Below are 26,598 nucleotides of genomic sequence, written 5' to 3'. Positions count from 1 at the left end.
AAATTGATTGTTTATTCCTACCCTTTGTTTCCTATCTTTTAAGCAGTGACTGATCCATGAGAAGACCTTCCCATAGCTCCTTACGTTGCTTAAGAACCTTTGGTGAGGGATTTTGTCAAAGGCTTTCTGAATGTCCAGTGCACTATATTCATTAGATCACCATTGTCCACATTTTTGTTGACCCTCTCAATGAATTCTAATAAATTGGTGAGGCATCATTTCCTTTTTCAAAAGCCATATTTGTCTATGCTCATCTAAAAGAGGACTGTTTAAAGTTGTCAGATCTGCTGGGAACAGTAAAAAAGGTCAATGTGCTCTGTACCGTGAAGCTTTTAAAGGTACCTCCATACCTTCTGAATCCCAAAAACGATGGGTCACCATCCTGAAGAGACACATCTGTGTTGGAGGGAGAGGTTAGAGAGAACTGTCCAGTCATTATTCTTCCTCCTCCCACCCAATGCTTGTTATATCATATATCATCTGCTATTCTGTTGCCATCCCCGAGGTTTTAAAAATCATGAGCCATATCCAAAAAAATTGAGATCCCCCCCCCCAAAAAAAAAAAAGGTTGTCTTTTTCTTTGTTTTCTGGGCTTTTAAATTATGCTTGGATCATTCTCTGCGTAAGGGTTAGAAACTTTTTTTTTAAATGTGAGAGCTGAGAATCTCATTTAATCACTTGATTTTAATAGCTGAGGCTTTAAGAAAAATACCATCTATCAAATAAAATGACAGGATTTGGTATCACTGTTATGCTCTGTCTTCTGCATCATAATGGTTAGCTTGTCTATCTTGTCCTGGCTTTCAGTTGTGCTAATTAGTGGAAGTACTTGTAAATTCTCAGAAATTTCATCCTCTACTCAGAGTAAGTGCTCTCATCTTGGGGAGAATACACTACACTTTTTCATACATAGAGGATAAATTCCTACTTCAGAGTGTAAAATTGAATGCCCCCTTATCTGGAGTCATAACTGGCTTCTCCATATTGAATAGTTTAAAACACTTTTTTCACCCCTTTTACTTGCTCTTTTGAAAAACCAGCATGCGTCTAGAAAGGTGACAGACCGTTTCTACTCTGACTGCTATCTTTCATTGTTTTCATCTTGTCACATTTTCTTTTGCTCTGTTTCACTTTTTAAAAAAAAAAATTAATCCTGTGTCATTTAAAAAGGTCTGAAATATGCAGTTCTTGCATCATGAGATTCTTGCTTGGCATGTTTGAGTTCATGGGAATAGAAGAGAAATAACTAGTAGTACCTCTTTACGTTAACCCTATACGGATTTTTATTTAAAGTCTCAAACCATGTGCTACTGATTGATTTTGATACTTAGACCACCTCCACATGTATAATGTGCAGTCACAACATGTTCAGCTGCAGCATGTTCAGTAAGTGCAAGTATTCCATGCTGCCTAAAGTTATTTATGAATGGCATAACATTTTAAAATCACATTAATCAGTTGATAGACCTTTATCTGATGTGATGATGATTATTCTTTAATGAACTGTTAAGCTAAATTTTCAGTGGACTTGGCAAGCAGAACAACATGATCTGTCATGAAGATACAGCAGACACACTAATTTGTGTCTTTGGCAGAGAGAGATTTGTACACATCCCTTGTACATGCTTGTATACAACTGTAAACAATTTGTTAAAATATGCAACTTATATATGTATGTTTTTCCCTATATCAGGTAAGAATTGGAAAATGAAATTTAAATTGGAAATGTTAGAGAACTTCAGTGAAATGAATAAAGAACAAATTAATGTTGCCAAGGAGAGAGAAGGCATAAAATGTGTACTCTCATAATCAAAAACTAAGTTGATAATGACAGTCCACAGGCTTTTACACAGTAGAGTCTTTCTTGTGTTTTAAATTAGAAAAGGCAGGCTTAAACTTAGTGAGAGTTTTCGAGGGACTGAATAAAAATTTTAGGCCAAATTATTCTTTGCAAGAATGTCTGAACAAATCCCCCCCCAAAATGAAGTCACCTAGATAAACGAGCCTATTCTATCAACCAGGTGCCAACTGATTAGGCATGCTAAAAATCCTACCTGCCTTTCCAGGGAATACAAAGCCACTGCAAAATTTGAGTAGTCAGACTTCCTTGTACAGGGAAATCAACTATTCAGCAATGTAAAGTGAGATTTGAGAACTTCCCAATGCTTGGCCCTGCGCAGCCGGCCCTGTGCAGGGTTGGCCAAGACATCATTTTACAGTCTAGGTGCCACTTTCCTACAGAAATAGTCACCAGCACATTGGTGTCTTGTAGTTTACCTTTATATTTCTTATGTAAGTAATCACTTGATTCCAGCAACCGGGGTTTAAACAAAAGCCTTTTGAGTCTATGGGAATAGAAAATAAATAACTAGTAGTAAATCTTAAATAAAAATTGTTATAGGATTGATATGAAGTCCCAGACAATGTGCTACTTACTGATCGATTTCATACTTAAGCCACCTCCCGATGTGTAGTGTGCAGCTGCAACATAGGACAGCACTGCTCACAAATAAAAAAGGAGGCCTTTCAATGGCCCAAGACCCTTACTGTGGGCATGGCTGCACTCGAAACTTCAAAGCGCTGCTGCGGGAGCGCTGCCGCGGCAGTGCTTTGAAGTGTGTGTGTGTCACAGCGCCAGCGCTGGGAGAGAGCTCTCTCAGCGCTTCACGTACTCCATCTCCTCATGGGGATTAGCTTGCTCCGGCACTGTTTACACTGGCGCTTTACAGCGCTGTATCTAGCAGCGTTCAGGGGGGTGTTCTTTTCACACCCCGAGTGAGAAAGTTGCAGCACTGTAAAGCGCCAGTGTAGCCAAGGCCAATGTCACAAGAATTTGGTTTAGCTTTCCCTTTAGGTGTTTGTTGTTTTGGATTTTTGTGGTTAAGTTAATTTCCAGTAACCTCGAAGACCATCACGATGAGGTGAGCAATTCATTCCTCCTCCAGATCTTACCCTTACGTAGCTCTGTGTCAGACTTAAGCACATCTGGCTCTCATTTCCAATTTAATCACACAAGCTCTTAGAATATCTCTTAGTGGTAAAGACAGTTTAGACTCTAGAGATTAGTATATTAATTTATCCCAACTATTTTTTTATTAAAGGAATCAATTACAATAATTTACATATCTCAACTTTTATCCAAAAGTTTGGAGGTTTTGAATGAGAACAATTTATGCCTTAGTATAGCTTGATTCTCCCTTTGTCCGTGTGTGTGTTGTAAGATTTGTAACAACTTTTCCTAAACTTAAAAAGACTCTCATGAACTACACTTTCACAGTAACCTTTCAACATATATGGAAATGCAGTAACTTTCTTCACAGTGAATTACGAATGTGTGTTGATGTATAGATATTAATGTTTCTGGAGCCCTTCAGCTGAAATCAGTTTTAAGGAAATATAAATTGGCAATAATGTTAGTCTAAATATAATGCAAAGTAGATAGATTTGGGTGTGGTCATTCTAAAACCTTTCTCCATTGAATCTAGATCTTTCTTCCCGATTTGTCTCTTGTTTATCTCAAGATGTGTTCCACTTAAAGGACATAAACAACAGAAAATGGGATTCAAAGGAAGAGGGAGGGAAACAGCAACCAGTCTATTACTCATAGCCTGGAGAGTCTGGTATGGTGCTTGTGGCTCCAGTTGAAACAGTTCCCATCCATCCAATTCTTCATTCATAGCCCAAAATGGTCAGATGAAGAGCAGTTCATTTGCCTGAAAATTTTTTCGGATATCACTCACCCAACTATTGCTCTTTCTACTTTAAAAAAAAAAAGAAAAGCGCTCAAGGTCCTTCCACTGGGTCCTAAAACCTATTATGCTAAATAATATGTAGATATGTGAATCTTTGAGAAACTTCCTAATTGGCATGAAACTTAACACCGTTGAAAAATATAGCCTCTGTAGAGACCTTAGCACATGGATGAGGTGAAGACATTTACATGATGACATTGGTTGGAGAAAAAGTTTACAATAGCTTTTGAATGTTGGATAGATTGAGAACTGCAGATTTGGGAGCCTAAAGCTGTTTACCCTATGCAGCTTTTAGGGACACAGCTATGTCGCTACAGCTGTGTTGCAGTATAGCTGCTGTTTGTCAGCAGGAGAGAGCTCTCTTGATGACAAAAAACTTCCACCCCCAGGAGTGGCGTTAGCACTGTCAGCAGGAGAGTGCTCCTGTAGACAAAGCACTGTTCACACCAGTGCTTGTCATTGACAAAACTTTTGTCTTTTGGAGTGGTGTGTGCTTTTTTTAATAACTCTGAATGACAAGTTTTGTTTTTCATTTGCCAGTGTAGACAAAACCTAAAAACTGGAGAAGAGATTACAGTATTCCATGTCAGAGAGAACTGTGGTGTCAACCAATGTTTTGGAAGAGGCAAGAGCAGATTTTAGAAGTTTGTTATCGGGAAACTGCAAGAATTAGTGAGGGAATAGGGGAGAGGAGAGGAGAGGAGCAATCAACAATAACTCTAAGGTTGTAAGCCCGAGTGACACAAAGGATAGTGGAAATCTCAAGTGTAATGGAGAAAGATTTTGTACCTATGGATTATCTTATATTTCATAAGGTCCGTGTGTGACGGGTTTGGTAACAGAAACTCCGTCAAGACTGTCACTAGATGTGCTGAGATACCTCTGAGAGCAAATCCCCCTGCCAGAGAAGGCTTCTCTCCACTCCCATCTTGCTGAGTTAGACGCTTCTGTCAGGTACAGTACAGAGCAAGAGGTTGGGCCACGTCCCCCTGCAGTGCACAGAAACTAAGATTCATTTAGCCCAGGGGTTTCTCAGTTAACAGGGACTTTCCCAGCACCCAGTATTCAGTCTTTCTGGGAGCCTTTATCCCTAAATAAATCAGTTGTACTCTGTATAAAGCTTATACAGGGTAAACTAATAAATTGTCCGCCTCCTATAACAGTGATAGAGAGATACACAGCTGTTTGCTGCCCCAGATATTAATTACTTACTCTGGGTTAATTGATCAGCAAAAGTGATGTTATTAAGTATAAAAAGTGGGATGTAAGTTATTCCAAGTAATACCATACAGAACAAAGTAAGTTACCAAGCAAAATAAAATAAAATACACATGTCTAAGCCTAATACAGTAGGAACCTGAATACAGGTAAATCTCACCCTCAGAGATGTTCCAGTAAGCTTCTTTCACAGACTGGACTCCTTCCTAGTCTGGGCCCAATCCTTTTCAGACCAACGTTGTGGTTTATGGCCTTGGTCCAGCAATCTCTCCCACGCCAGTAGTTCCAGTCTTTTGTTCCAGTTTCTTTCAGGCATCTCTTTGGGATGGAGAGGCCATTTCTTTAGCCAGCTGAAAATGGGGGGGGCTTCCAGGGCCTTTTATATTTTCTCTCTCTCTTGTGGGCGGAAACCCCTTTGTTTTTCTGTGCAAAATCACAGCAACAAGATGGAGTTTGTAGCCACCTGGACAAATCTCATGTCCATGAATGATTCAACTTTTTGCAGACTGACGCCATTGTTTACATGTTAGTTCAAACGTTTCGAGGAAAGCTCAAATGTGGATTGGCATCTCCCAAAGTCCATTGTCAGTTAAGTGTTTGTTAATTGGGCACTTACTCAGAATAGTCCTTTCTCCAGAAGCTGACCAAATACTTCACTGATGCTACTTAGACTCAAACCCATTGAGATGAAAGGACATAGCCAATTTTTATAACTTCAGATACAAAAAGGACACACGCATACAGACAGCACAATCATAAACAGCAAATTATAACCTTTCCATAGACATCTTACTTGACTTCCTTTGCACAAGATTTGGTGCAACTGCAGGATCTTGGTTGCAGCAACAACTTATAGGGTCACAGTTCGCGTCAATAATGTCACACCGTGTTTCCCCATAGTAGTGGTGAGGTATACTTCAATATTTCATTAAAATGATGGTGCTCCTTGTGAAATTTTAGATCATTTTTCATATCACATAGGATCTTTTCAGATATATTTTTAGCACGTCATTCAGCTTCTCTTGTGAATTGATCCAGCCAACTGGACTTCCATTGAGAAGAAAGTTGTGTGACCTAATACCTCTTTTACCCATACTTTAATTTTGTTAGGGTGCATAGGAAAGCTATCCATTGGAGTAAGCATAATTTTAATTAACCAGAACCTCTCCAGACACTGGATCTGCAAAGAGCGTTCCAGCTAGAAATTTCCTTCATAAGTGATCCATCACAGATAATTGAAATCCTTCAGCATACCTGAATGACTATGTAGGAGATGGACAGAGATAGCTGAAATTGTTTAATAGCATAGCTTTAATAGGGCAGAGTAATTGCCTTGCACACATTTGGGATAAGATACTCAAATCTTCCTGCCTGATGTATTCACTTGCCTCTTCCTAATCTATGCTTTTTAATACCCTCATAAATGGTTTATTACCTTTGCTATATTTATAGGGGCATGTCTCTCTGGTACGATTGCTTAAAGATGCTACCTTAGGAGAGCCTTTTGTAATCCTGGTTTGGCTACATGGGGAAATTGGAAGCCAAATCATTGTTCCAGAATAGGGTCACTTTTATTCCAGAATGATTTCCACACAGATGTCCTTGGATAATTATTACATAGTTATTTTGACATAACTATAAGTAGAGCCCATCCCATGTTTTTCATAAATGAGAAATAATACAAAATAAAATGAAAAACTCACTCTGCAGCGGCAGCTCCTGTGGCTCCTGTCTTTCGGGGCGGGGCCCCTGCTCCAGGCTTGTGACTTGGCACAAGGGGTCATTGTGCCACTCCCTCAAATTTGGCCTGGGCATCTAGGCCAAACCTGGGAGCGGCATTGCAACTCTGTGTGCTGAGGTGCAATGCCCAGCCCACGAAACCAGGCCCAGTCCTGCAAGACAGGAGCTGCTGCTGTGATGTGAGTGTAGGATGACCTTTCTCTGTAATCTTCCAACCTCCCAGGGCCTTCATCCCCCTCAGAGACAGGAGAAAATAAAATTAGCACAAAATTCCATATAAAAAAAGAAGAGTTTTTTTGTTTGTTTGTTTGTTTTTTTAAAAAAGGAAGAAGAGTTTCATGGGACTATACTGGTCTATTTCCCCATGTAGACATGCCCTGAGTGTTCTACACATGATCTGAGCTGGCAGGAGATAAAGCATTCACTTCCTTACCCTCACCTGGTGTCCCTAATCTTGAGCCATGCTGCACCCCAGATCACCAAGGACCCCAGGTCTGTAGCCTGAGGAATGAGTTATTCCTATATAGGATCTTTAAAAGAGAGAACGCATTTGCCCAATCCCACAGCCTGTTTTCAGTCTGTAATTTGGCTGTAAATATTTGCTCCATGCTGAAATTTGGCAGAGAGCTTCTTCGCTAGAGATTAACTTTTTTTCTCATTTTGTAAAACAAATCAGACTATATTTAAATAGTACAAATGGTATCTGTTAAATTACTGATTCTGGATGGATTTTACAGTTACGCAACTCTAAAATAACTGACTTTTAAAATATTCTGACAAGGCAATAGCCTGTAATATGACTTTACTATATTGGTTATTTTTGATCATGGGTTGATTCTTGCTGCCAAATTATGAAGTCTTGAAAGAGATCAAAGGTAATTCAGTGTGAAAAAAGTGGAAATTTTATTTACAAATGAGTTTCTCTCTCTGCTTGTGCAGCAAACACTGTTAAGATTGTATTGGTCATTGTGTCTTGTTTTTCCTCCTGTTGCTCCAAATCTACTTTCAATGTTACTTTGGTGATTTCTCTCATGCTGGGTTCTAGTCTCCTGGGGAATCTGTCATTGGTTTCTTATCTTTTCCCTCCCCCTTTTTATCCCTTTGTGACAGCTGAATCCATGCATGCTAATAATCTCTATGGTAATGGTTCTGACATCTAACTTGTCACACCTGACCCTGTGTCCATTCCCTCATTTCTGTCTCCTGTATGCCATCTACATCTACTACAGTATTACTTACTGCCAGATCAGGCTCCTTATTTGTCCTCTCAACTTTTCAAATACTGTGAACTGCTCATCAGGTACTCTTTTAATTCCCCCTCTTTTCCCACTGAGTTAAAGCTGTTAGGACTTACTACTGCTTCTGACACCATACACTGAAAGTTAACCTTGTCCAGGCTCTGGTCACCTCCAGTATATTACTGCAGTTTTCTTCTGTTCTCTTGGTCTTCATATTATTTCTTCCCAGACTCTAAAAAATGCAGCAGCTAAAATTATTTTCCTCATCTGTCAGTCGGAGTAAGTCTCTCTTCTCTTTGGATAGATCTTCCTCTTTCTTGCCTATCATTATCAAGTTTAAATGTCTCTTCCTTGCCTTTAAGGATGTACACATTACTACCTACTACCCTGCATCTTAGATCTTGTTTCTTATCATATCCGTTCTTCTTGATGTATTCTGTCAACAGGTTTGATGGATGCCTTGCCAATTGATCATCAGTAGAGGGGTAGTTCCTGCTGGAGTCTTCCTGTAGGGAACTCATTTTACCCAATCTGGGAGCCCTCCTTTATCTTGTGACTTTGACTACACCTTACAATGTGCTCATGTGCATTGTTAGAAAAATGTTATTATCGGGTATCTTGTAGTCAGAATTACTCTTACGGTTTAATTTTTCGCATTATGACACCTTTTCTTATAATCTCATAGCATAGGGTCATTCTTTGGTCACTTACTTATGTTAAGTCTTTCTTAAGCCTGTGGCCTAGTATGGCTAAGCTGACATTTTACAGGCCTGAGCCTGTAGGCCTTATGTTTTAGCCCTACTTAGATACCTAATGCAAACTTATCCCTTCTAACTACTGATCAATCTGATACGTCTATAATCTTATGATTTAAATCTGTTTAGCAACCAGTGATTGATTATATATGACATCTCATGTGAGTTGATTATAACATCACATAACGCACAACAAATGAATGATAAAATGAAATAATTGGCAACACCCTGCGTTTTAAGAAGATGGTACTATAATAGTTATCAGAATACTGAATTATGTCTTTCACTCTGTCCTTGCAATGTAAAAAGAGCACTATGAAGGATTTTTCTGTGCTTTGAATTTTCTGAGCTACTTTTAAAATGCTCTTAATTATTTGTAACATGCTTTGTTATTGATTCCTGGATTGTCGATAGGTGTATTGCTCTCAAGCGTAGATTGTTGGAGTCAATGTGAAGCGATGGAAACAGCTATAAGGATGGTTGAGAGCTCTTTTTTGTTTAGAATATCACCAGATTCAATCATCTCTGGGTTTCACAGTCCACTACTCCTGCAATTTAAATTCCCAGCCATTTTGAGTTTATGAATTATACCCATGTGGTGTACAGCTGCAGTGATGCTTGTATCTGTCCCATTCCAAGAGTCCTAAGCAATTGTGAGAGCTGAACTAACTTAGCCGATCACCACCACCCTTACTCTACACCTAATTTCAGTGGTTGTATGAGGGATACTGCACAGGTGGTGAATTTACTTGGCCGATCTGCCATAGCTCTTCGAAAGCACCCCCACATCAAGATGACTAGCACGCATAATAATGAAACAGACCTAGCCCATGTCAGCAGTGTACCAGCACATCTCTAAAGCTTAAAACATCTGTTGAGTCAGTCTGAAGCAATGGAAACAACTAGAAACATGACTGAGAAGTGTGGTGGTTTATTTGTTTGTTTGTTTTTAAAGAATATCACTAGATTAAATTATTATTGGGATTTGTGGCCTGTTACCACGTAATTTTTAAGTTCTCAGTCATTTTTGGCTTTTTCACACACGTGGCTTTATACCGGTGCGACAGCATGTCCTTTCAGCTGCTCACTCTTTAAAGAAATTTTCATATTTATTAATTTTCTTTATTATGAGTTAGCAAGTCTAGGTTTATTTTTTATGGTGATTTACCTGGGAATGAACTTGAACTCACAGGAACAGAATGAAAAAATCATAAATAGTACATAGACTACTGCATCTGCCTGTGCTAAAATAAGATGTATTTGATTTATCAGTTTTATTTCTAAGACTGTATTGAGTGTCAGGACCATTGAAAGTAACCTAGAAAGGTAGAGTAGTGTCAAGATTGAAGATCTTCTGAAGTCTGACAGTTAGTTGCTCTAGCTGTTTTAAGTAGCCAATGTTTCTGGAACAAGTGAATTCTAGAAATCTGTCATCATGTATCAAGAAGCTTTAAATAAAGCCACAGTCAGTAAACTTCCAGGGTGCTGGGAGTCCCTATTACAATACTGTAGTAAGAAAACATTGTATTCTGAATCTGTTGGGGTTTGTGTAATACTAGCTAAATAAGTCTCTAAAAAGTTATAGCACATCTGGCCATCTTTTATGAATATTTTTTTAATATTTTACATATCAGATTATTTCTGATATCAGAAAATACAATGCAACCCACGCAAATATGTCTTAATAGTCTTGTTATTGCCCCTTTCTGAGCAAGCTGAAACTACTCCAGCTGTCCTTAGTTGACTATTCTACAAGAGTAAGAAAGAACACATGTAAAATAATGAAGTTCTGGCTCTTTAAAGAGTTCCTTGAACTGTTAATACAATGTAATACTCTTTTATTTTTCTTTAGTGCATAAGAAGTGCAGGTTTAGTCCTCTGGTCTCAGAATAGGTACACCATGGGATTTAAGTGTCTAATTTTAGGCACCTACTTTAGAAAGTTTTGGTGTTAAATTTTGTGAAGCCTGTTGCATACCCTAAAGATCTACCATGCATTAAAAAGACAGCATTTAACATAATCAGTGGATTATTTTTGAATTAATATATCACTGCAACTCCACCAAATAATCCTTAGTCTGTATCACCAGTCTCCTAGTATATACCATCTTTTAATACAATTAAGGAATTGCTTATTTTGGATGTTAGAGACTGAGAGCCTACCCAAGAAAGTCTTGCTTTGTCATTCCATTTGCTTGGGTGGCCAAGTGTTCTGCTTTGGATATTCATTATTACATTATTATAGTACTTTGGTATAATGTTGAAGAGGTTTTCAAAGTGTGTTGCATGTTGTATTTGGTTTTCTGTGTTAATTGCACACACAGCCATTTTGTCTTTAGGTCTCTGGTTTGATTTCAGCCCAGGTGCCTAATAAAAAGTTGTTACCATCTGGTATCTGTTTTGTGAAATAAGCCTGGGTTTTTCTTTTCCTTTTGGACGAGTGCACACATCACAAAAACCACCACATAGTTGGCACCATTCTTACAGTTTTAGAAGAAAGGTCAGAGATCTCATTAGCATGAAGTGTGTCACAATATGGCTGTAGCGTGGGAATTGTGTGTTGCAGATTCATTTCATTCAGAGAGGAAAGGAAGGGCAGAAATAAGTCAAAAGTCGATTACATATCTACAAATAGTTTATTTCCCATTTATTCCAAACCCCATAAAATTGATTAGTTTGTCTTGATGTGTAGATAACATCCAGTTAGACTATTACCACTTCTGTGGATACAGTTTTGTTAAAGAGTTCTGGCTGAATTTGAGCTGGTTGCTTGCACTAAATTCTTGCCTCCATGTGGTGTAGATAAGATATAATCGTATAATTTTTGTTCTCATAAGAGCGCTATGAATATTTGATGCAGAAAAAAGAAAAATAATGGAGTTGAACTCTTGGTTACTGGTAAATTCAGAAGTTTTACTATGAATGCATATTACATTAAGTGTTATGGGCTGGAAATTTCAACTCCTGATATCCAAGGGTTAAAAATGATGGACATGAGCTGCTGTGTGAAATAGACCAAAAATCTATGGTAACTTTACATTTAAACAAATCTTAAATTTAATCTGTGTATCTTGGGTTTTATTCCATTAAAACATGTCCTATAATGTAACAGAAAACTCTTCAGAATTAAAACAACATTTAAAGTAGACATTCTCTGACCTTTCTTCTAAAACTGTAAGAATGGTGTCAACTATGTTAAAGTAGACATTCAAATTAATTTTTCCATATGATATAGTGAGAATTTACAATTGTGTTTTTTCAAGATTCAGTAATTAAATAGACAAAGCCCTGTAGTTCATGTGTACCGTAGTAGTTAACGCCTGGTTCAACTTCTTGCTGTTTTTATTGGACAGAATATTTATGATCCTGTATTTCTTGAAAAGGGAAAATATGATATAAAATATTGCATGGCATAGGGAAACTATGATAAACATAGTAGTACTGCTTAAAATATGAAATGCTTACTATGCACATTTAAATAGTCGTGTTTCAGTAGTTTGGTAATTATTACTGGCATTTTGTGTTATATGAAAACTGCTTTTGTTAAGGATAATAGATTACTTTATACTGGAATATAAATAATTTACATTCTGTCTTCTAATGGCAAAAAATTAACACTAATATTTGTAAGTTAAATAATTTCTCAATCAAGAGTAGCTCATTGCATGGAAGCCTTCATGTTTATTATTAAATACATGGACTGTTCATATAGTTACGACACAAGGCTAGGTTAGGCCAATGTGTTACTACTGACCTGGTAAAACGTTTTGATTCTAGATAGAGTAGTATGTTGTCGTTGGAGTAGCAGAAAGATAGAAGTGTTTTCCTTTTCCGCAAGAATAATGTTCATGATGATTAGCCCCACCCCAACAGGGAAACTCATGGGTGTAAAGGGGCGCGTATCTCCAAATAGTCTTTTTTTGGTTTTGTTCTTGTTTCCGTGATTTAAGTCTTCTACAGTAGAAGACTCACTCTTTGGATTCTTGGGTCTGCAATTCAAGAATATTCTGAATGAAAGTGGGGTTGACAATGTTTTGGATTGACATTAGAAATTGTTTACTGTGGGAGAACATTTGTGGGAAGTAAATTCTAAAGCATTTTTTAGCCACAAGGCTTGGGGGTAGGTGAGGTAGTATCTTTTATTGAACCAACTTCTGTTGGTGGAAAGTACTATCTCTTAAGCTACACAGAGCTCTTCTTCAGGTCTAGCAAAGGAAATCAGAGTGACTGAGCTAAATACAAGTTGGGAAAGAGTGTTAAATATAACCAGTAATGCATGTTGTAGGAGGCCACTTGAAAGGAAGTGGGCAGTGAGAGATTAACAATGCAGTATTTAAAGCTGAATTTTATTTCTCAAAAGTCAGGACATATAAAGGTTACAATTATTTTAGGATTTGCGTAGGTTAGAAAAAGAGGGTAAGATTAGGTTGCAGTGAGCTAACTACTTTTCCCCTATAGACATTAATTAACGCTTGTTTGGGGTCACTTGGCTGAAACAGTTATAGTTAAGGTTCCAAAAAGTTTCCATTTTACTAGCTTGTTTTAAGAAATTTGTGTCTTTCTGGAATACTGCCCTTGCTTGCTTCCTTATAAAGGGTGGGAATGTCTTTTGAGAGAGAAAGTGGGTTCGAACAAAATCACTTTGTGATTTGTGTAAGTGAACTCTAGTAGCTTTACAGAATTCATAAACCCTCCAGTGAAGTTTGTAATAACTGTAAGATGTATAGGGTCAGGTTTTTTTCTTTCCCTTTCTTTTCTCTTAAAATTCTCCCTCTCCACAAAACCAAACAAGGAAGCTCTAGAATAATATTTTGAGCCACAGTTATGCACATCTTCTATGCGTGATAACACAGCAGGGAGAATCATGACCAGATCTCCTGATACATAGCAAGCTATTTATCAGAAATAAATTAAAATGTTGTTTTATATATGTGATATACACTTGGGGTGCCAGAACTGTAAGCCACTGTGTTACCCTTCTGCCTCAGCAAGAGCTTTGCTGGAGCTTTTACTGCCACATCAGTCTGTCTGTCTTACCAGCAAACTCCTCCAGACTCTCTCTTGTCAGTCTAAACCTTGCCTTGTAGGTAACATTCATTGAACCCCACTTCCTCAGAGATGTCTCTTTGCAGTATCTAGTCCCTTTTTCACTGATCAGTCACAGAAGTTACCAAGTCTGCTGCCTCCAAAGAGACTGCACACACAAGCCTGTCAGTTTAGCTGAGGGCCCATGTTTTACTTTAATACACAGCCCTGAGATTGTTTATAGTAAACCTAGGCACAAGGTTATTAATGAAGAACATGAATTTAAGTGTTACTAAGCAAAAGAAAAGGAGGCAGGTATGGTTACAAACAAAACAAAAATCACACCCTTTCTAGTGTCTAAAATTTTATTTTAGCAGGCTATATTTTTTGGCTTAGCAGCTTTCTTTCTTACTTTGACCTATCAGCATCTCCAGCTCCTCAGGCAGGAGGTTCCACCATTCACAGAATCAGAGGGTGCTGATCCCTTTGTTCCCTCAGTGATGCATAACACAGGAGTCCCCTTTCTTCCATTTGTTTATGTTGTGTTTAGATGTGCTTGTAATTATTAAAACTGGAAGCACTGGCTGTTGGAAGTCTGAAAGGACAGGAAACAAAAAGGAGAGAGGGAGGAGTTGAGGAGGCTGAGTGAGACTTACAGAAGGTGTAGCAGCAGCTTGGTACAGAGGATTCCACTGTAAAAATAAAGTCCTGTTGAAGTTGTTAGTACCTTGCCTGGTTGATACAACAGTTTAGCCTAGAAAACCTTTGAAATATATTCTTTGAAAAGTTAACCCAGACAAAATTCCTCTTCCATGCTGCTGTTTCTTCCGGGTGCAGGCACCAAGGCCCTTCTTCATCCTCTGCTCAACTTGCTTTCTGGATTTGCTTGATCCCTTTGTTTGCATAAGGTGCAGATATATTCTCATTGTCCTTTGCTTGCAATTAAGTCCCGCTGTTTTCTTGTCTGCCTGTTAGCTTGATCCCTGCAGAAAGGGAGTTGCACATTCCTTTGTCAAGTAGTTGATCAGCTACTTCCACAATATGTTTTAAGAACATATATTTCCAGCACTCAGACCCAACTTTTTATCTGCAGCCATACGTACATTGCACAATGATATTCATGACTGGTGTGTCACCAGTTTACGTATGATACCTTGCAAGACAGAGTAAATATTCTGAGTGTGTTGGGTGCGCCCTTTTGCCACTTGGCATAAAGGGGCTCTTAGGGTCTCAGTATATCACCTTATAAGTGTTGTGTATTGGTGGAGTATTAACTTGTGTAGACAAATGTAACATTTTTAATAAACTCAACAATACCTTTCAAAGACTGAGAAGACAGGAGGGTCATCCATTTCTCCTTCAAAAAATGTCATGCAATCTTCAGCTTCTTCCTCTCCCTGGATGTCAAGGTACTGTACAATGAGCTGTGAATGAAGATCTCCTGTGAGGGCCCACACCTCTACAATACCACACTCAGTCTTAATTGTGCACGTTATATCTGCACATAAGCATTTCTAATGTGCCTAGTGCTTTTAGTACTAGGTGCTGATGTTAGGTGTGTTACAATAAAGTGGGAAACTTTTCACATCCTTAATCACAAATGAAAATGAAATAGATTTCAACAGAGTTCAGTTTGTTAGTCTGGGGATTTAGTGAGGCTAAATTCTCTTGTTATTTTGAGATCTGTGACCTGAATTGTTAAAGACATGTGTCTGGTTTACATCTGCAGCGTGGTGTCTTTCTCAACTTGAAATGATGAAAGAAATATATATAATACAAGTTTCTAATATGTAATTTTTTTTAGATTCGGTTCTCTGTCATGTAGTGGGGGAGAGTTCTCTGAATCCCGAACAGAGAGATGAAAATTATTGTAATTTCTCTTCCATAGTAGAAGGGCAGGCTGTCAGAGTATTGGATCTCCATTCTCTAGGTGACCAGTACTCACATGAAAAGTAGAATGACCATTTAGAATTTTTCCTGTAACACTGTAATGAAGTTTAAGGAGCATGTAGTTCCAGTGGGAATTCCTTCTTAACTAAGTGTTTATGCTTGGGAATAATTAACTTTGTTCTGGTATACCCAGCGTTTGTTAAGTTTTGTGTGAAGTTGTAGCATAAATAAGTCACAATTATATAAAAACCTTTTATATATTGTACCTTGAAATCTGTTAGTGTTAAATAAAAATACTTAATTAAATTGTTTACCTTGGAAATTCACTGTATAAATATAGCTGTTTCATCATTTATTCACAGCACAAATACCATGCATTATGCATAGGATTCAAAAAGGTGTCTGGTATTTGTGGTGATGCATTGACAGTTAAATGAACCAGGAAGTACCAAGAGGATTACATAAAGGATAAAAATATTTAAGATCCTAAAGCTTTTTAAGGTTAACATTTAAAAATAGTTAATTGAAAGCCAGTTAGTAGTATTGTTGAACGTGTTTCAGGATTTAACTTAATGGTCACTGTTGCCTTGCAGTTCACTACAAATCTCGACCTGTAAACCCTGTGTCTTTCTGGTCCTAGACTTCTTTTGAGCAGAGATGACCAATTTAATCAATCACTGTGTTTGCATGATATGAATGATTAGACTGAGGCTACAAAATAAATCTTCACTTTTAAATTAAGAGCCTGAACCCATTCTCATTAGTTTCAATAGGAACTAAATACAGCCCTCTGCCAGAACTTGAATCTCAGGCTATGTCTACACTATAGCTGAGATACGTCGACTCCAGCTACATTATTCGTGTAGGTCAACTTACCGCGATAGTGTAGACATAGCCTAAGTTTCCAGAGGTGATGGACTGCATGAACTCATTTTTCTAGACACTACTCCCTCTTTATGAAAGCTGTTTGCATACAGGGCTTTGGATCTGTGCTCCAGCTCCAGGTAATAACCTGCAGCACCACTGCGCCGGAGTTGCTCTGCGCTCCAGTTCCAGGCTCTGCTCCAAAGCCCTGTTTGCATACTAAATAAGAAAAATGAGTAGTTAAAAATGATTGGTTATGATTTCACAGTAGTGCAAAACATTAAAGTGAAATAAATGTATGTGTGTGAATTTATATTTCAGTAGTACTCTGTTCAAATAATATTAAAAGTTGGCTGCTGTAAAACTATTTTTTAGATTTATTTTAACAAATGTCATTTTATTTACAGCTGCTGCTGAGGGCAAAGGCAAAAGTGGGGAAGACTTTTTTCAGAAGGTAAGAAACCTCTTTGTTACAATCCTATGTTTGATAAGTACAGTAATTCAGTACATTATTGTTGGAAGAATTATACTTCAAATTATGGTGAAATTGATATTTAGTGTAGAGCTCTCTCTAATGAATATTCTGATGTAACTTCCGTAATATTCCTTAATTTCCTAGCCCTGGTGATTATTAACATTTTTTTTATTGTTACCATATTTTTTTAGTAGAATGTGTATTTGGTGGTATATGTATAGCATATAATAGATTTAATCTCAGTTTATTACAGGGTGTATATCACAAAGTGAACAGAATAGTAAGTTTGACTGTAAATACATTGTTTCAGAGTCCATTGTTAGACACATGTAAATAGGTAGTGAGGGGAAGATGAAATTACATGAAGGCCAACAAACAGCAGCAATACAGAAAGCATTGTTTGTCAGATTGTCTTGCGGAACAGAATTCTCAATATTTTTTTGTATCCTCTTCAAATGAGTTATATCACCCTGAGAGAAGCCTGCCTAAGTAACTGAACATCATCACCCCTTTCCTCCCAAATATCCTGTAGCATGTATATTCTCAGGTAGTCATGAGGAGTCCTATTCTGGAAGTAATATTTTTCTTTCTTAAGTCTTTCAAAATGTTCTTGAATTCCAAAACTGTGTGTTTTTTATAGTTCATTTTTATCAACTGACTTGTTTGGTGTGTGAAACTGGCCTTTGCATTATATGGGTGAGGGCAGGAGAAGATCGTACACTTTCCTTTCAGGGTCAATAATCTTTGGAGCTAGGTGAATTCGGTCATGTCTTGAACTGGCAGCATGACCTTCTTGAGTGATAATCATATGCGATACCTTCAAAGAAACAAAATTACAGATAATATTTTCCTTCTTACCATCACTCTCAGTCCAGCTCTTTGAGTGTCATGAACAAAAGGCATAACTGAACATCCATGAAATCGCAACAATTATTCTGAATATTCAAAGAATGAAATCTTGGCCCATCTGAGGCCAGTGGGAGTTTTGCCAGTGACTTCTTCAGTGAGGCCAGGATTTGTTAGACCTTTCAGATGCCTGTGGTTTCTGTAATATTGCATGAAACAGCAATGGTCCATCTAAGTACTGAACAAAATAGGTGACTGGAGACCTGCATAGCAGACTTTTTTTTCTTTGTCACTTGAATGGTTGTGTGTTTGATCATTTGTATCAACATGTCCTCTCCAGCTACTCTAGATTTAAATGATTCTATCCAGATTGAACGATGTTCTGGCTTGTTATACAAAATATACTATACATTATTACCATAATCTGTTTTATAATTCTAGAAGTTTATTAGATGATGATGTGAAGTCTAACGTGTTTAAAACAAACAAACAAACAAAAAAAACCTTAAGTTACATTAGTAGTGTTAGACTAGTATAATGCTTCATTGCAGTTTCAAACATTGACAGGATTTGGAACTTAGATTCTAGGACAATTGAGAACAAGTTTTTTTATAAGATATGTTGAGTGTCTCTAAGAAGGAAATTTGCGTGTCTCACAGTGAAGGCTTGTGGTTAGATAGTTGCTGAGACACCACAGAAGATTTAAAAAACTCTCTACAGCATTTGAACCACAAAAAGAAGAAAAATGGGTAGCAAATGAATGTTAAAGTTAGTTATGCAAATACTTTTTCAAGGCCAGTTGTAAATAGTTTTATGGATGTTATTTTAGTTGAGGTCTATATGTCCTGATGTTTTTAGGTTCAGTTTACTGTGTACTCTGACGCTACTTGTTCTCTACAGTAGAGACAAACAGTCTTTGATTTGGAAATTGCTTGGAACTTGTTTTAATCCATGATGCTTTTTTTTATACAACCTGTTGATATATAAATATTCTATGATTTCTCGGTTCTACCTGCTTTAATAAATATACCAGAACTCGAATCTCTTACCGAGAAGTTAGTGAATGATAGATTCAAGAAATAGGTTTGTTTGTTTTAGGAGTGACAATCACTGGACAGCAACAAAAGATTAATAGTGGCCTAATCTTTTATTTTACAGATTCCATGCATACACAAGCTTGATCAGAAATGGGTTTTAACCTTAATACTAGTACAATCCAGACTTATCCTCTCATGCTTACTTTTTATTCATAGATTGGAAGATGAAAACAAGCTTTTCTGTATTTTTAACTACTAGTTGCTTCCTTAACTTTGTGCGAACTAACTTGAATGAACAGTCATTGAACTTAACTGGTTAAATAAACCGAAATAAAGAAAATATCCTCCCTGCACATGCAGAAAAGACTACTGCTCTCAAAAGCTTTTTTAGCACTTCTGTAATCTCTGGTTCCAGGGAGAGATGACCGTGCCTGCTGATAGTTGGTGGCGGGGGACAGTGTGAGGGTAGCTATCTTCAGCATTGTTACTGGGCATACTCAGTCCATGTGAACATGCTCAGTTAAAGCTAAGGGGCATGTGACCCCAACGCATCACCTCTGCTTCCAGTCATTTCCAACATTTTGGTGGTTTGACTCTCTATATAACTTCAGCAGCAAACATGTACTGCTTAATCATAGAATATCAGGGTTGGAAGGGACCTCAGGAGGTCATCTAGTCCAACGCCCTGCTCAGAGCAGGACCAATCCCAGACAGATTATTGCCCAAGGTCTCTAAATGGCCCCCTCAAGGACTGAACTCACAACCCTGGGTTTAGCAGGCCAATGCTCAAATCACTGAGCTATCCCTCCCCTCATAGACAGTATTAATATTGCTCTTTTAATTTAATTTAAATGATTTTAATAGATTATAGTAAATTTAGGCCTTAATATAGCATGTTACCATTTTACATTTTAATTTTAAATAGATTCATTTTTAAATATAAACTTGTATTTAATTTATATAAAACATCTGTTTTTATTAAATACAATTATCAATTTTTATCCACACTGAGCAGTAGCTTTTGCAGAATCCCTTTGGACTGTGCTAATTGATTCCACAAAGCTGCTATCTAGAATTCATTTTTGAACTTTACAAAAGTATTATTTTGAGTCCAGATCAGATTGGATTTTCCATGCAGGGAAGCAATACATTTGTTCACTTTTCAATTAGTAGTAATTCCCCCAGGCCTCCTTATCATTGCTAGCTAGTTTATTTTGTGGGAGTCTGTAAAGACAGTATCATAAAGGTGGAAAGAGGTAGGTTACTGAAGTAAGTTCTGTTCTGTACATGTATTATTACCTTTATGGATACCTATTGATGTGATCTTTTGCCCTGGAACTATAAAGACTGTGTCAGTGTTATAGAGGATCCAAGGGACAGTTGGTGAATAAGGACTTCTATTCACGTGGTTCCAGAATGGAGGACCTTGTTATGCTTCCACAGTGGCTGCTTTGAAATCATTCCATGGCAGGGCATATGGTCTTAGTGTGGATCTGTGAAAGCAGTACATTTGGAGAAAGCAAGTTACTTCAGTAACTCTTCCCCCCTCCCCCTTCATTATATTGCATTTCCAGATACACATTTTGTTTTATCTGAATGGCACATTTTCCATGAGAGACAGGGTGGATGAGGTAATATACTTTTTTTGACCAACTTCTGTTGGTGAGAGAGTTGCAAGAGAGTGACTTGAGGAAGAGCTTTGTGTACGATCAAAAGCTCATGTCTCTCACCAACAGAAGTTGGTCAAGTAAAAGATATTAGTACCTAACTCAACTTGTGTCTTCAATATCCAACGCAGCTACCACACCACATTTTCCATATTCTGTTTGTTCCTCTTTGTAACAGAAGTAGAAAGAATTTGTAAGGAATGTTTTCCTTTAGATGTGGAAGAATGGGATGTGAATTGGGTAAAAATTCCTTGTGGCTAAGTACAGTTTGAGCTATATAACTTCATTTAGAAATTCTGTAGCAATTTGATTAAAAATATACACAAAGTTTACTTAGAGATTTGAAGTGCATATTTGACCAGAAAGAACAGTTTTTCATGGTTGTTACTGAAGTAATATAGATTACACTCTGATGTTTTAAGGCTCAACAGGTTCTGTCACCAGTGCCCTGTAACCTTAGGGGCTTTTATGCTGTTCAGCTATGGTTCAATTCCCTGACACCAGTAGCCTACCCATAAGCACAAAGTCTCATTTTGGCACCAGCCCAGTTTCTCCTAGCAAGGTGACACCAACAGCCCTTCCAGGCCAGCCTCCTCCCAGATACACAGACTGTCTCCCTCTGTTTCATCAACGCTGAAGGAGTGAAATCAGCCCTCCAGCCTCCTTTGGTGTGCGCACTTCGGATAGGTTACACACCAGAGAGCAGCTTGGTGTAAAAATAAACAAAGTTTATTTAACAGAAAAACTACACATTCAGAGATGAAATAGTAATGGAAAGCAAACATACACCAGTGACACAGAAGATAACCATGAAGAAGCAGTCTCATGCTTTACACTTCCATATTGGATGACACCCCTTTTTTAATAAAAGTCTTACCTATTGCCTTTGAACAGTTTAATTGCATACCCCCAAATAGGGTGACCAGACGGCCTGTTTTTAAAGGGAAAATCCTGAATTTAAGCCCTCCTGCAGGTGTCCCGACTTTTTTTCAAAAATGGGCAAATTGTCCTGTATTTTCTGTCCCTCCTCCCCACATCCCTCATCAGTACTGGTAGGTCCTGCTGCTGGCCAGATCCCTGCTCGCCAGTCGCCTGCCCACCAGCAGTGAGTGAGAGGATCCAGTGGCTTATGATGGGGATGGGTGTGCAAGGCTGCTGGTGGGGCAAAGCTGCAGTGCGTGGGGTCAGCTGCTCTCCCTTCTGGTCTATCAGCACAGCTCCTGCTGCATGCTGGGTCTTGCCCAGCAGGGCCTTGCCCCCTGTCTCATTTCCAGCTGGTGCTGGCTGTGTATTGCGGCGGCTGGTGAGTGTGGGCAGGGGCCAGGCAGTGGCCGGTTACGTGTCACCTCTGCTGCCCACCCATTGGCCCTTTATGTGCTCTCCCTGTTGCTGTCCTCTCCCTGCTTTGCCCTGTCACACCCTCCTCCCCCCAACCCTGCTGTTCCTCCATATTCCCCCTGGCATGGCGCGTCCTGCTCCCATCACTGTGTGGAGAATCAGCCCCTGGTCGGAGTGCTCAGTTCACCAACAGCCTGGCTGGCTGTCTCCTTCCTTTCCCCACTGCCTCTGGCTGGGCTGGTGCCCTGGGAAAGCCCAAGACCCGCTGTCTTGGTGCACTGGCCAGGAGGAGCCAAACCCTGCCTGTGTCAAAACCCCTCATAGTGCTGGCACGGGGAAGCCTCTCCACCCCTCAGCTTTGCTCTGGAGTGCCAGAGATGTGGGAAGCGATTTCCAGCCTGTTTGCTCCCTGACCGTGCAGGCTCCACAGCAGCCCCGCCAGGCAGGGGCTAGACTCCATCTTCTCCCCACTACCCTCTGCGTCCTGCCCCCAAGGAGCATGGGGCTGCTCCATTCCCTAGACGACATCCGCTACTGAGTCACCTCTCTGACTAGATTTGACGAAGCCCCTGCAGCAGGGTGGATTTGATTTAAATTACTAGTCAGGAAGATTCGATTTAAATTTGTTTTTCTACATAAAAGTGCTTTCTTGTTGGTTGTTATAACCTTAATACATATTCTTCACAACTCAGAGATAGATGTAGGTTTCCTTTTTAGAAGTACACACTATACATTTTTAAATAGTGATTTATTTTGAAAACTTTTCAGATTAATTTTACAACTATATCAGAAATTGAATGATTGGTTATTTCATTTACCAAAGGTAATTGAAGCAGATATTTATGAAGTCATTGGGAGGTGAACTAACTCCAATTCAACAGGTTAATTATTAATATTTGGAGGATTTTCTTGCCATGCTGTATTAGGAGGAGAACATCACCAGACAGACATTTAAATTGTTTTATTTAACTAAAACAACAAAATTAAGTATTCTGGATTTTTTCCCTTCAACAGCAGACATAATATTTTAACAAAACAAGCATATATCCCTTGCTTCTCACATTTATCTCCAGACTTTTTCTCCTTGTCCAGATCTATTCCAACAGTCTTCTATTCATTGAAGTTTTTGAAACTTTGCACTTTTAGAGAGAAGTAATTGAGAGACTCTGTATACACAAATTTGCAGAGGGACAATAGAGTTGAGGTCTGTTATTTCATACTTCTATTATTTATTTATTTATTTATTTATTTTAAAACATTTTTGCGTAACAAGCATATTATCTTTGGAGAGACAAATCCACACTTTGAGAACTGCAAAACTAAGCATCGCTGATGGTATCTTCTTGACTGAGCACTGAGTCCCATTGGGTAGATGGAAAGATTAAACTAAATAATCTATACAGAAGCCTATGGAACCCCATAAGATTGGGTCCCTAATCCATGAACTATTTGAAGTCATTTACAAAACTTTTCTTAAAAGTTACAGGAATATAATGTCTCATACTATAGAATTAGAATTTACAATCCCTATTCAATGATAGTATATCTTTGAGCTGTAATGTATCTTAATTAAAACTATCTTTAGATAGATTTTTTCCCTCAAAAATCTGATTTAAATAATAAACCGACTTTTTTTAATTTTTTTTTTTTAAATCACTGATTTTTATCCACCCTGCCCAGCAGTCAGGTTCCCCATGCCCTGGTGTACAATGCATCCTTAGGGCTTAACCACTTCCTGCCTGCACTGTAGCTGGGAAACAGGAGGTAGCTGGGTTATGTCTGTGACTAGCAGCAACCTGGAGTTGTTAGCTGCCTTTCAACACTGTGTGGGCAGGAAGAGACAAGTTGCTTCCAGCCATGGAGGGATGGAGAGGGAAAGAGATGAGCTCTGCAAACACAGGGCCAGGTCATACCTTCCTCTCCCCCTCCTCCCTTGTGGCTGGAAGAGCTCCTGTCCCTTCCCTCCCGCACAGCTCCAAAAGGCTGCGGCTGGGGGCCACATTCTGGTGTGAACCCTGGCAGAAATCTGGGGGAGGAAGGCATGTTACCCTGTGTGCCCCCGATGTGTCGCCTCTGGAAGACGTGGCACCTAGTACCAGGAGAGGTGAGTCTGTCCCGGGGGCTCAGCCAGAGGGTGGAGAGTGCCGAGCAGGGAGGGTCAGGTCGGTCGTCTGTGTCCGTGTCCGTCCGCCCCCCGTGTGTGAGGGAGGTGTACAGGAGTGTGTGTGTGTCACCTCTCCCCGTGTGAACCCATAAGCTTTAAAGATAGGTAAATAAAAATAATCCTACTACGCAGTATTTCTTTTCTACAGGAGCGCAATCAACTTGATGTTAATTTAAATGTTTGTACTGCATAATTCTGATTGATGATGTTGAACTTGCTTGAATACGAGTAATTTTACCAGGTGTCCCTGACATAACCTTATTCCCAGATTTTGGACCTTAGCGTCCAAAATATGGGGGTTAGCATGAAAGCCTCCAAGCTTAGTTACCAGCTTGGACCTGGTACTGCTGCCACCACCCAAAAAATTAGAGTGTTTTGGGGCACTCTGGTCCCCCTGAAAAACCTTCCCTGGGGACCCCAAGACCCAAATCCCTTGAGTCTCACAACAAAGGGAAATAATCCTGTTTCCCTTCCCCCCTCCAGGTGCTCCTGGAGAGATACACAGACACAAGCTCTGTGAAACTACACAGAGTGATTCCCCCTTTCCGTTCCCCAGTCCTGGGAACAAAAGGGACTTTCCTATTCCCCAGAGGGAATGCAAAATCCGGCTAGCCAATTCAACACACACAGACCTCCCCTAATTTCTTCCTCCCACCAATTCCCTGGTGAGTACAGACTCAATTTCCCTGAAGTAAAGAAAAACTCCAACAGGTCTTAAAAGAAAGCTTTATATAAAAAAGAAAGAAAAAATACAAATGTTCTCTCTGTATTAAGATGATACAACACAGGGTCAATTGCTTAAAAGAATATTGAATAAACAGCCTTATTCAAAAAGAATACAAATTAAAGCACTTTAGCACTTATATTCATGCAAATACCAAAGAAAAGAAACCATAGAACTTACTATCTGATCTCTTTGTCCTTACACTTAGAAACAGAAGACTAGAAAATAGAACTACTTCTCCAAAGCTCAGAGGAAACAGGCAGACAGACAAAAGACTCAGACACACACTTCCCTCCACCCAAAGTTGAAAAAATCCGGTTTCCTGATTGGTTTTCTGGTCAGGTGTTTCAGGTGAAAGAGACATTAACCCTTAGCTATCTGTTTATGACAGTCCCATATTCAGCATAGGGAAATATGGTCACCCTACCCCCAAATGTGGTAGGGATTTAGTGTTCATGGACAGCCTCCCACACAGAGACTGTCCCTCACTGTCTGGGTCCACACTTTCTGTCCTAAACCTGTTTTTAAAAGGCATTTTCCTTTTTTCTCTGTCCATGATGACTCATGACTATTCAGAGTGGGGAAATTTCCTCTTGATTTGATAGCTGGATGTCTTAATCTCTCCTCATTAACTCTAATGGCCAGCATTGTCTTTTCCTGGAGTGGACAATGGATAGTTACTTGGAGCTAGTTTCCTGGGAACACCTGGTTTGAGAGGTGCCCAACCCTGCTGTGAGGCGTAGTTGGGTTATGAGCATGGTTTTCTATATACGTACATAGGTTCATAACTACAGTTTGCATACATATCTCATAAAGTCCATGAAGTACAGAACATTAAAAGCTTTCATAAAAGACCTTACTTGGCATACTTTTCTAGTACAATAATACAATATGCAATCAGTTGGTTTACCTGCTCATTTTTGGGGTTTTAACCTTCTGCTCTTCCTTTGGGGTGTCTGTACCCTGATTGTCACATTGTCTCCCAAGTTTCACTTAAAAATATTAGCATGTATGAAGGACAATGATGTGTTCCTTCAGGTTGTATTGTAATCTATCTCTGCTTATTTTAAGCTCGGCAAATAAAGCTAAACTGCAGTAATGCATATTTCAACAAGTTTACAGCACTACTTTTTTCCGCACTTTTTTGTTTTTGCTTGTACAAAATAGCTTACAGTCTCTGAAGTCATACATAGAATATTTCCTGGGTGGGAGGGTTAATTAGGTCACACGTCTGACTTCTGTATTTGGATTCTTTCCATATGGTAGTCACACTATTAAAATAAATAAAGCATGCCTACGTGTACTGTAATTGTAATGAGCCTCATGATGATTGTACAGTAGTCAGTGCCATTGGTTATTATGTTTGATTTGTTTCTAAGACATTACCAAGATTATTAATCTACTAGGAAGTGAGTCCTGATTTATCTCTGTATGTAGGATCCGCATGTAAGGATATTAATAAATCATCCTGTAAAATACGGCTATTTTGTTCATATAGCAGGATGAGACTACTTTGATAATATTCTTATTCAGTCTATCTTTTGTGGCTTATAGAAAAATTTAACTAAAAAAAATTACATGTTTTGTGTGTTTACTTGCACATGATAATGTATCTAATCAAAACACATGGAAACTATCTTCAGAGTTAGTTTTCTTTTTTTTTTTTACAATTCTTTGGGCAGTTGTTCATGGTTTACTCACTGTCTGTCCAGTTTCCTTTAGTTACTCTTAATGTTTTTCCTTTCTCTCATATGACATAAATAAAGCCAAGTTTGTGGAGGGATATGTAAAGTTTCTCATGTGTACTTCAGATTATGTGGGTCAAGAAGGAAAGTGATCAGTGGCATTTCAACATGTTTCAGTACA

The 26,598-nt window shown here is 38.7% G+C and overlaps 1 protein-coding gene across 2 annotated transcripts in view; it reads left to right on the top strand.

Annotated features, from left to right (window-relative positions):
- The window catches only part of BICC1 (BicC family RNA binding protein 1), a 215,038-nt gene that overhangs the window by 46,076 nt on the left and 142,364 nt on the right, over positions 1-26,598 (top strand). For both annotated transcript variants that reach the window (XM_030570387.1, XM_030570389.1), the window contains exon 2: positions 16,889-16,935. In XM_030570387.1, coding sequence (XP_030426247.1) covers positions 16,889-16,935 — 47 coding nt within the window. The remainder of the gene's footprint in view (positions 1-16,888; positions 16,936-26,598) is intronic.

This window comes from Gopherus evgoodei, chromosome 7 (genome assembly GCF_007399415.2).
Source record: "Gopherus evgoodei ecotype Sinaloan lineage chromosome 7, rGopEvg1_v1.p, whole genome shotgun sequence".
In the NCBI taxonomy this organism is placed as follows: domain Eukaryota; kingdom Metazoa; phylum Chordata; order Testudines; family Testudinidae; genus Gopherus; species Gopherus evgoodei.
Note: the sequence above shows the minus strand (reverse complement) of the source record. Positions and strands in the feature narration are given on the sequence as shown.